We start from the raw sequence: 11,326 nt of genomic DNA, 5'->3' as shown, positions 1-11,326 counted from the left end.
CCGACCAATAACCTGCCTCAGTACTACATGGAAGCTCCTGTCAGGCATCATATCGGCTAAGATGAACAGGCACATGGGTCAATACATGAGCGGGACACAGAAAGGAATTGGCAAGAATACCAGAGGTGCAAAACACCAGCTACTGGTAGACAGAACAATCAGCCGAGACTGCAAGACCAGACTGACCAACCTGTGCACTGCCTGGATTGATTACAAGAAGGCCTATGACTCAATGCCCCACAGCTGGATACTGGAATGCCTAGAATTGTACAAGATCAATGGGACCCTAAGAGCCTTCATCGGGAACTCAATGGGGATGTGGCGTACAACACTAGAGGCCAACTCCAAGCCCATAGCACAAGTTACCATCAAGTGCGGGATCTACCAAGGAGATGCTCTGTCCCCACTGCTGTTCTGCATAGGCCTGAACCCCCTCAGTGAGATCATTAACAAGACTGGCTACGGATACCGACTACGGAACGGAGCAGTTGTCAGCCACCTCCTGTACATGGATGACATCAAGCTGTATGCCAAGAGTGAACGAGACATCGATTCACTGATCCACACTACCAGGCTATACAGCAATGACATTGGAATGTCGTTCGGACTGGAGAAGTGTAGTCGGATGGTAACAAAGAGAGGGAAGGTAGTCAGAACTGAGGGGATTGAACTACCAGAAGGCAACATTGCAGACATAGAGGACAGTTACAAGTACCTGGGGATCCCGCAGGCAAATGGGAACCATGAAGAGGCCGCTAGAAAGGCTGCAACCACCAAGTACCTGCAGAGGGTCAGGCAAGTCCTGAGGAGTCAGCTGAATGGTAAGAACAAGATCCGGGCCATCAACACATACGCCCTGCCCGTGATCAGGTACCCTGCTGGGGTAATAGGCTGGCCAAAGGAGGAGATAGAAGCCACTGACATAAAGACAAGAAAGCTCCTGACCATGCATGGAGGGTTTCACCCCAAGTCCAGCACCCTGAGGCTGTACGCTAAGCGGAAGGAAGGGGGCCGGGGACTGGTGAGTGTCAGCACCACAGTCCAGGATGAGACAAGGAACATCCAAGAATACATTGGGAAGATGGCCCCAACTGACCGAGTGCTCAGTGAATACCTCAGGCAGCAGAAACCCAAGAAAGAGGAGGGAGACGAGGAACCATCATGGAAGGACAGGCCCCTGCACGGTATGTACCACCGGCAGATAGAGGAGGTGGCTGATATCCAGAAATCCTACCAGTGGCTGGACAAAGCTGGACTGAAAGACAGCACAGAGGCACTAATCATGGCAGCACAAGAACAAGCTCTGAGTACAAGATCCATAGAGGCTGGGGTCTATCACACCAGGCAAGACCCCAGGTGCAGGCTGTGTAAAGATGCCCCAGAGACAATCCAGCACATAACAGCAGGGTGCAAGATGCTAGCAGGCAAGGCATACATGGAACGCCATAACCAAGTGGCCGGCATAGTGTACAGGAACATCTGTGCCGAGTATAACCTAGAAGTCCCGAGGTCAAAATGGGAGATGCCCCCAAGGGTGGTGGAGAATGACCGAGCTAAGATCCTGTGGGACTTCCAGATACAGACGGACAAAATGGTGGTGGCTAACCAACCGGACATAGTGGTGGTAGACAAACAGAAGAAGACGGCCGTAGTGATCGATGTAGCGGTTCCGAATGACAGCAATATCAGGAAGAAGGAACACGAGAAGCTGGAGAAATACCAAGGGCTCAGAGAAGAGCTCGAGAGGATGTGGAGGGTGAAGGTAACGGTGGTCCCCGTGGTAATCGGAGCACTAGGTGCGGTGACTCCCAAGCTAGGCGAGTGGCTCCAGCAGATCCCGGGAATAACATCGGAGATCTCTGTCCAGAAGAGCGCAGTCCTGGGAACAGCTAAGATACTGCGCAGGACCCTCAAGCTCCCAGGCCTCTGGTAGAGGACCCGAGCTTGAAGGATAAACCGCCCGCAGGGGCGTGCTGGGTGTTTTTATATATATATATATATATATATATATATATATATATATATATATATATATATATATATATATATATATATACACACATATGTGTGTGTGTGTGTGTGTTATAAAATGCTGATCCTACCAGATTTGGAGGGCTGTTGGGAGAAGAGCAGTTCACCACCATCAGATCTCTCTCTATGTTCAGCAGACACCAGTTACCAACCTCAGACTCTAAAGGCAAACAATGATCACCATTAGAAACAGCTTAAAACACACACTGAAGTGGTTCTAGAACAATATAGGTTATTATTAACTAACTAACCAAATACTTAAAAACCCTAAGTATATCTCGTGACTCACTTGCAGTCAGAGAGGTGATGCTCCCTGTGCTTATATCCACCATCAAGAGATCCTAAAAAGAGCAAAAACATATGACAATAACATTTTTTTTGCATACAAACGAAAAATTCTCATTATTTGCAAACTGTTAAATAACTGAAATATATATGAAAAAGGTGATATTAACCCTTAATGTGTATTTTTTCCCCTCACAATATCAAGAAATTTCCCAGACAGTAACTTTACCTTGAGGCTGCGCTGAGGGCAAGAAATAATAACACGCTGACTATCAGCTGACCAGCACTGAGGGGACAACTGACAACTGTAGATACCGGTAAAGCCATCTGCACAGCCAAACATTAATCATTTTTTAATATAAATATATGCAGTTTTATATACAGAAAAAAAAATGGTGACCACTATGTATTCCCTACCCTCTCCAGGTCGCTTCACGACATCCACCACCACCGAGGTCTTCTTAGTATACCAGTCATACTAGTATTAAAAGAGAAAAGCAAGAGCTAAGCCAATGAACAGAAATTTAAGGAAAGCTAATTTCATAAGAAGGGAAAGTTAGCACATTTGGTTGAAAAAAGGCCAGATTCAGTTTTACCATACACAGCCTGTTGCACTGCATGTGTGGTCCATAGACAGAACACTCTAGGTAGACAATTCGACACTGGTCCGGGCTAAGCCTGGGAGAGCACACTGCGCTGGTGCCTGATGAAAGCTGCTCTGATGGGCACAACAAACACATACATATGTACATGAACAACCTTTTACAGCTGGGTCCATAACACAATAGATTAAACATAAGTGGAACTGCATTTCTACTTAACTGGATATGATAACTTCAACTTAACTTGTGTTCATAAAATAGGTCTGAATGATAGAAATAACACAAATCCACTCACCACATTTCCCACCAGTAAGATCCACGTAGAACAAAGATGACCTGACAGAGAAAAATGAAACATAAACGACTTACAGTATTAGCTTATGAGGGTATTTATGACTGATCAGCTGTGCAGTCTGACTTGATCGTTGTAAACTGTCATCACCTCCTGTTGGGGCAGTACTTGAGGCCAAGTCTGAAAGGCTCATGCCACCAGCCTACAAAAACCACACCTGTGTCACCTGGAGCCCAAAATGCCTGCAAATACAGAAACAGTGTGATACCAAGAGTAAAAGAGAGAAAGAACAAAATATTATGAGGATACTTGAAGAGTGTAAACATTAAAGAAAAGCATACACCAAATGGAAAAAAGAAAAAAAACTATTGCACTAACCTGCCCTGGTGAGATATCTTCAGGCACTCCTTCCAACACAGAAACATTGCTTCCCTCGATGTCCAAAACACAAAGCACAGGACAGCTCTTACTAACCAAAGTCTCTCCCCAGTCCTCATGGAAGACAAACTGCTCCCCCTGCAGGAAGAAGATGGGAAAATTTAAACTAACGAGGAAAAGAACTTAAGACCAGAATTAAACCTTTGAACTGTGAAAATATTTTCAGTTTCGGGAATATTAGCTCCATTCACTTTTACAGCCTCCTTTTTCTCAGTTCTCAAGGTCTCGTCCTCATCTCCAATAGAAGACAACTCTGGAGACTCAGTCTATAAGGAGAATATGGAACATAGAATGGTTAATACTTATTAACTACTAGTCATTTCTGTTGTTTCACATTCAATTATACAGTGAATTAACTCTCTAGAGAGGAGACAGTAAACACACTCCACTGCAACTGCATAACAATCAGTATTGTTATGGGATTTTGCTTTTGAATAGCAAGGAAAAAGACATATCTTTTAATAAGTTTACAATATTGTTTATGACTGAAAAGTAAGCTTTCTTTCAATGACATTCAACGACTTTTGAGAGTACTTTCATCTCTTTGGTGTGAGTGCAAATATGTCAAAGTCATTAGTTCATTTTTTTTATTTTTCCAGAATCCAACATATATTTCATGCTTTTTAATTTGTTTTAATACAAACAGACCTGGAAGAAAGATTCTGCTGTTGGTCTTTTTCTTTCTGCCACATATAAGAGGTGGGTCTCAGAGTGAGACCAAACCAAGCAGCCAAACTGGTCTAAGGATGAAAAATAACCCACACACAAAAGTTTAAATTTAAGATATTTAGGAAAAACAACAAGCACCAAAGATTTTACAACAAGATGACTTACCATCTTCATAAACTTTGCCATGCTTCTTTAAGGCTGTCAGATCTATGCTCTTCACCTTAATGTTTTTACTCCAGATCTGAAAGGCCACAAGCAGGTAAGTAGAAGAACATTCAAGTTAAAGTCCGATTTTTTCTAATGTAAGCTAACACACAGTTTCCCATGGTGTTGCCATGGAAAATAAGAGACTAACACAGTAGGAGAAATAAAATGCTAAAGTGGAACAAAGACAAATAAAGAGCAGGTGTGAAACTCAGTGCTGACACTGAGCCAGACACACACCTCCAGAAACTGTTTATCTTTCCCTTGAACCGTGCATTCTCTGACAACTGCCTTCATTTCACCAGAAGGAGAATCCTTACTTAGCACCCTGACAGGAGACACAAATGAGAATATATTGTTGTATCTGCTCAGAAAGTATGACAGTATTTGTAGCCAAACAATAGATCAAATATGAAAGTGATACATACTCTCCTTTGATCTCAGTGCAGTTTCCCGAGGCTCCAGAGTAGACCACTGACTTGTCATCGTGAAATACAATGTACTGCCTGCAAAACTTAACAGTCTCATTCCTCTCCAGATCCCGCTGGTTCCATTCTGCAGAAGAAAATAACCACATAAAAATATAATTAACGTGCATCATTACATGCAAATCTGACCGTGTTACGTGCAGCACATTAGGTGTACCTGTGTAAATGTTGCTGTATTTGCCTCCATACTGAGAAGTGATTACGGGTCCCACATCTGCTCTGGTCAAAGATGGATAGAGGCTGAGCTCTTTATAGAGCTTGGCAATTTCCTTCGCACTGGTTACCACCTGACAGCACACAGCAGAAAAACTCACATTACGTCTCAGTGACAGAAGCTGTCCAACAGCTAACAATGCCCTGTTCATCTTGTTGCTACGAGGCTAACCATCAGGGTAAAGTTTGTAGGCTATCACTCACTATTTACCGCTAAAAAAAAGGAAACCAGATGTTAAACATATGTCAAAATAAAGCAACACCCATGCCTTCGACAAAGAAACCAATTAAAACAGTTTGTTTGCTTCGAGTAGCATTTGTCCGATTTAACAGTATCCACATGACCAGGAACTTCCTGCAGAAGAAAACAACTGAATCACTGTCCGACTGCTAGCTTGACTCGGAAGCTGGCTAACGTTAGTCAGTTATTACAAAAAAATCGTGACAGCGTAATTACCGCCCGCAACACATTTGCACCTATTTAGTAACAGATTTTTGAACACAAAATCCACACATGATCAACGTCAGCCGTCAGTTCCACTTAAATCATACCTGCGACTCCATAATAGCAACGGTGTGTGTCGCTAGTCTGTAAATATCAACCAGTTAGCAACACAAAGAATGAAAGCGCCACTACAAAGCGAGCCATAAAGTACCCGTTACCGCTTCCTGCTGCCCCTTATCAAATAAAATACTTGATAAACAGTTTCTGAATGAATCAAAGCATCGTTATTAAGTTAATGAATACATATTAATTTTAAACGAATAAAAGCACTCTAAAATGTGTTGCCGACAACTTAGAACGCTGTTCACTAAACAGAGGTGTTAAGCATATACTTTTATTTTGTAAAACAATTGCTATTGTGATACTTAACAGGAAGCAGCACACAGCAAGTAAGGAACTTTTTAGATGCCCACTTGCACTGTTAAAACTACTTTTACACTACTTTACATAGTGTTAAATTAAATATCTTAACTATCTAATTGTATATGATAAGAGAGAAACGTATATGGGGAAAATAGGTGATTACATAACTTTATGAGTAGTATTTTTATTTAATCCCTGTGTGCATGACAGCTACTGCTCTGGTCTTGTCAGTCAGCTGTGGTAGGTGGGGTCACAAAGAGCCAAGATGGCTGATTTTGAGGAGCCGCTGTCAGATGAAGAGAAGGTTTGGAGACTCTTTAATTCTTTGCTCAGCAACATTTTTCTCATTTATAAATGGGCTCACCTGTTATATATTTATGTGAAATTTGGAAAGAGAATGGTAGTTTTTGTTCTGATGTAGAAATTATAAACTTCTGTTTTAAGCTACCGTGAGCTAACTAGCCAACGCTAGTTAGTTGGCTAGCAGCTACAGAAGCAAACATCCATTCATTGAGGGTTTAACCATTTTGGTGCTGAAAAAATGTTTAGAATAAAAATTAAATTAAAATAAAAGTATCACGACTAGTTTCCAACTAGTGTGACAATGTCCATGCCAGTGATAATCACAGAGAGGGCTGTGTGTTCCTCCTATAGCGTTCGCTAACATTAGCAGCTACCATTACTTTGCCTTCGATTTCTGGGTCAAACAGATTCAGTTGCAGCTCAAATACTTATGTTTGCATCACATGACTTAAGATCAGGATTCAGGTGCCTAGAGTTAAGATGAAGCCTGACGGTGTCACTATTCGCAACGCCAGTTAGAGGCATGCATTTCAGCATTGTCGTTCTTTGGGAAAGGGTAACTGCTGTAGGGTAAGGCATCTGAACAGGAAGACAAAGTGGCGACAACATTCTTCTGATAACATCAATCTGTTGCCATTCAGGTAGGAAAACAAAGGGCGAGATGACATTTTGCTTACGAGGAACTGACAAGCAGTGTTTAAATTCAGTGTCCACTTCAAATGACAGTCTGTCCTTTATTTAGTAAAACTTGCTCTCTGCTAGGTTAAAGTCTCGACTGTTGCAAAAGACATGGGAGCTTTAAAGTTACACTGACTTTTTCACAAGAAAAGCTAGCAACCTAATTCAAAATCAGTAACAAAACCGGTTGTTAATTGGAATGTTAAATTTGTTAAAATGTGGTTACTTGAGCCAAAATGGCAAAAGCTACAAGAATGTTAGGAATTACCCCACAGATTGAAACCAAGTCACTGTACAGAATATTTGCCTTCAAACGTGTCTAATAAATGCCAGAATGAGTATAACATGGGGGTTACAGACGCCAGGCTAATCAGACATTGACAAGTCTGGGTTTGGCAGTCGTTCCGATATTACAGACTTTGTACCAGGGAGGTGAGAGATTAAAGATCCAGTGGGTAATGACAGGAAAATGTGGGATTGCAGTGAACCAGTAGACCTCAGCAGAAATCCCCTCCTACCTTTCCCATGAAATAAAATGTTATTATATATTTTTTAAACTGTGTAAAATAGGTTTTCATTTACTCAAACATAAGATATTTTTGTCTATAAAATGGCAATAAATGAGAGAAAATCATGTTTTGTTTTGCTTAAAAAATACAACAAGCTTATTGCCTATTCCACATCACATGCTGTAATGTGAATTACCATGTATACGGACCTTGCAAAGGCCCAGTCTGAGTCAGAAAAAGCCCTCATTACTTTGATGGCTGAATTAATTGGTGGCATTAAATTTTTGTCTGCAGGTCCGCATAGCCGCCAACTTTGTGACACATGCCCCCCCTGGAGAGTTCAATGAAGTCTTCAATGGTAAGAAGCAGATGTAGAAAGATGTCTTTGATAATATTACTGACTTATGTATTATACTTTGCTTCGAACAATAAGAATAACTTTCTGTCTCTTGAGAGATCTATCCAAACGTTGGTTTATTTTACTCTTTGTAGATGTGCGGCTTCTCCTCAGCAATGACAATCTTCTTAGGGAGGGGGCTTCACAGTAAGTGCTGCTTAGTTACGCATATTCAGGAAATGGGTTACAAAAGTTTCCATATGGGAAATTTTTCATTTCAGAGATGTTTGTCATTCCTTATATCTTTAAGGCACTTTTTTGAAATGCATTTGATGCCATATTATTAATATATACTTTGTTTTTCTGCCGATTTTCTTCCTCCAGCTCCTTTGCCCAGTACAACATGGATCAATTTACACCTGCCAAGTTAGAGGGATATGATGAGCCGGTATGTTGGGACTTTTGAAATCATTCATTTCAATCGATCATTTTTTGGGCTTCCCTGAAGCGTTAGTTGATCACGTTTTGATTCATCAGTTGATCATGAGAAAGATCTGAGTACTTCTGTGTGATGTGCATTTATTTCCAGCCCTAAAACAATTTTCTGATGAGCCCTAAATATAAAACCAGGCAACTAAGAAAATCTTGGTTCAAGTGCAGTCGTTTTCATTTTAGGTGAGCAAATACGTGCAACAGCGTTATTCACTCTTTCTTATTCCTTCATTTAAGGTCCTGATCACAGAGCATGGTGACTTGGGTCAGGGACATTTCCTCGATCCTCGCAACTGTTTATCGTTCCGTTTCGACCACCTAAGAAAAGAAGTGAGCGACGTGCAGCCATACGAAGGAGAGACAGCCCTGAGAAGTTGGAGAGATGCCTGTGATACTGCCCTTAGTGCCTATGTCAAAGAGCACTACCCTACTGGAGTCTGTACGGTAAGGTGCATTTAAAACAATATGGTCATTATAGACAACATTGCCTGCTGTTTACCCATAACATCTATGTGTTGCAGGTATATGGGAAAACAGTTGATGGTCAGCAAACGATCATAGCCTGCATTGAAGGACATCAGTTTCAACCCAAAAACTTTTGGTATAGTGTACATCCTGAAAACAGCAGATAAAAAATGCATATGTGAATATATCTAAATATAATAGAATATTTTATTTTTCATAATGTGGCTCTGTCACAGAAATGCTTAGAAATATAGTCTTCTGGGTAAAGGGGGAATATTAGGTACTTATTCAGTGCTTTTCGCTTCCTGATGATCCTGTTTGTAACACAAGTCTTCTTTTATTTTCCCTGACAAAGGAATGGTCGCTGCAGGTCAGAGTGGAAGCTTACCATTGGTCAGTCCACTGCTCAGGTGGTAGGAGTATTGAAAATCCAGGTCAGTGTACACATTGTCATAAATAAGGAGAAATATTGTTGCAAAATATTGGTTTGATAATGAACTTTTTTTTAAATTGCAGGTGCACTATTATGAAGATGGGAATGTGCAACTGGTTAGCCACAAGGAGGTAGAAGACTCCATACCAGTGACTGTAAGTACAAATATTAGTCTGTGTGTGTCAACAATGTGCGCTGTAGTCGTCTGACTGTGACAGCTTTGTGTGAAGACAAAAGATGTCTCTCACTTTTTTTTTGACAGAATGAGATCCAGACAGCTAAGGAATTTGTTGACATTATTGAGAATGCAGAAAATGACTACCAGGTGAGCTAGCTTTTGCTGACTACATGGTTTATGTACTGCCTTAAAAATAAGTGTTACCTGTAACATTTTGAATTTTTAAAAAAGGAAAAACATCAAATCAAATCACTTTTATTGTCACATCACATGTGCAGGTACATTGGTACAGCACATGTGAGTGAAATTCTTGTGTGCGAGCTTCACAAGCAACAGAGTTGTGCAAAATACAATAATGTAAACACAACTGATGTTTGTTTCCCTTCTGCTTTTGCTCCCTCAGACTGCTATCAGTGAGAACTACCAGACCATGTCTGATACGACCTTTAAGGCCCTGCGTCGTCAGCTGCCTGTCACACGCACAAAGATTGATTGGAATAAGATTCTAAGTTACAAGATTGGCAAGGAGATGCAGAATGCTTAAAGCAAGGCCGGGGACTGACCAGGGAGATGCATGCTCCTGCTGGCCCACAACCCACCTGTACCTGCGCAAGGACTAACCAAAGCAAAACTATATCGATATGGGGCAAGGAAAAAAAGAAAACACAAAAAAAATATAACTAAAGGTGTCTGGACTGTTAGGCACAGATGTCTGTCTGTTTGCAGGAATGTTCAATTATGGAAATAATCATGGTTTAGAGAAAATGGTTGTATGTTTGGACAGGGCTGTGCTCAGGACTGCAGCATTAAGTAAATTTCCTCAGCCATCTAAGGATCACAGACCTTCTTAGAAGCTAGTATGAGAAGTTGTGTGTGTATATTCTTATTCTTAGTAAAACTGATGTAGAACTATTACAGTTCTCAGCACACACAGAAGGAACCCAGATGCACAAAGCAGCTCATGAGAGAAATCAAGCACACCATCACCTATCAGGGTTTGTTTTTAAGAGATTTTGTGTCATTGTGGTGCGATGAATTAGAACTCGAGTACATGAGTAAAATCAAAATATTGAGTAGCCATTATCTGCCGTGACTGTCCAATACCAAGCTGGCAGTCTTTTTGAAGGGACATGGGGCTTAGTTACACACTGCAAACAAAACTGAAGCATATTTATTCCTGTTGCAAACATTTAAAAATGGCACAATCCTTAGCATAGCTCTGTTCCTGCACCTATGTGGTTGTCAGTATGTGTTACAGCCAAGGGAATGTTGTTTTCTGTTGTGATCCACTGATGGTCTCTCCACCCATGCAAGCTATGACGACTGAAATTAGAGCAACTTCTATGACGCTGCATCTGCAATACATTCTGTTCTTACTTTGGCAACACCCTCATTGCTGTACAGCTTTTCCTTTGTATAGAGGAAAACTTATATACTCACATTAACCAAGATTTATTTGCCAAAATCTCTTTCCTATGGTAAAGCTCTCCATCTTCCCATCCACGTATGCAAATATCTATTTTAATACACAAGTTTTTGTTGGGAGTCTTCGAAAATCGCTCTGTTAACTGCAACAAACTGTTTGTGTAGTGGCCGGCGCCAAGTGGACAGAGCAGCTGCCACATGAGGCACGATCTTACTGTAAATGACTTCTGTAAGGCCACATCATATACTGTTTTGCATCACTTCTGATTAGGCAGACTCCAGATCAGTTACTTGTTAGCTATATTATGTGCTGTATCTAAACCTTACAATACAAAACTGTGTGCCGATCAGTGAACGTCAATACTGTACTGCCCCATTCTGTTCAAATAAAGAGATTGAACGTGACAGAGTTTTAT

The 11,326-nt window shown here is 41.1% G+C and overlaps 2 protein-coding genes across 3 annotated transcripts in view; one reads left to right on the top strand and one right to left on the bottom strand.

Annotated features, from left to right (window-relative positions):
* Positions 1–5,912, bottom strand: part of LOC146644516 (acylamino-acid-releasing enzyme-like) — an 11,204-nt gene extending 5,292 nt beyond the window's left edge. Inside the window, exons 1-15 of one of the 2 annotated variants that reach the window (XM_085394217.1) lie at positions 5,775–5,912; positions 5,167–5,296; positions 4,950–5,076; positions 4,762–4,849; positions 4,483–4,558; positions 4,297–4,388; positions 3,840–3,914; positions 3,589–3,726; positions 3,361–3,452; positions 3,214–3,254; positions 2,913–3,034; positions 2,734–2,794; positions 2,546–2,643; positions 2,321–2,372; positions 2,103–2,191 (exon numbers count right to left, since the gene is read on the bottom strand). In XM_085394217.1, coding sequence (XP_085250343.1) covers positions 2,103–2,191; positions 2,321–2,372; positions 2,546–2,643; positions 2,734–2,794; positions 2,913–3,034; positions 3,214–3,254; positions 3,361–3,452; positions 3,589–3,726; positions 3,840–3,914; positions 4,297–4,388; positions 4,483–4,558; positions 4,762–4,849; positions 4,950–5,076; positions 5,167–5,296; positions 5,775–5,786 — 1,293 coding nt within the window. In that variant the 5' untranslated portion in view covers positions 5,787–5,912. Of the gene's footprint in view, positions 1–2,102; positions 2,192–2,320; positions 2,373–2,545; positions 2,644–2,733; positions 2,795–2,912; positions 3,035–3,213; positions 3,255–3,360; positions 3,453–3,588; positions 3,727–3,839; positions 3,915–4,296; positions 4,389–4,482; positions 4,559–4,761; positions 4,850–4,949; positions 5,077–5,166; positions 5,375–5,774 lie in introns of those variants that run through there. The other variant, XM_085394216.1, reaches the window with a different exon arrangement.
* A 290-nt stretch (positions 5,913–6,202) lies between these two features.
* On the top strand, positions 6,203–11,315 carry capza1b (capping actin protein of muscle Z-line subunit alpha 1b). Its single transcript, XM_085393084.1, has 10 exons — positions 6,203–6,394; positions 7,875–7,938; positions 8,073–8,124; positions 8,302–8,365; positions 8,647–8,853; positions 8,931–9,010; positions 9,230–9,308; positions 9,391–9,462; positions 9,570–9,632; positions 9,889–11,315. The coding sequence occupies exons 1-10, from the start codon at positions 6,356–6,358 to the stop codon at positions 10,027–10,029; spliced, it is 861 nt and encodes a 286-aa protein (XP_085249210.1). The 5' UTR covers positions 6,203–6,355; the 3' UTR covers positions 10,030–11,315.
* The last annotated feature ends 11 nt before the right edge of the window (positions 11,316–11,326 follow it).

Source organism: Rhamphochromis longiceps, linkage group LG20 (genome assembly GCF_057381845.1).
Source record: "Rhamphochromis longiceps isolate RC_006_pf linkage group LG20, R_longiceps_female_GT1.1, whole genome shotgun sequence".
In the NCBI taxonomy this organism is placed as follows: Eukaryota; Metazoa; Chordata; class Actinopteri; order Cichliformes; family Cichlidae; genus Rhamphochromis; species Rhamphochromis longiceps.
This window is presented reverse-complemented; position numbering and strand designations above follow the sequence as displayed.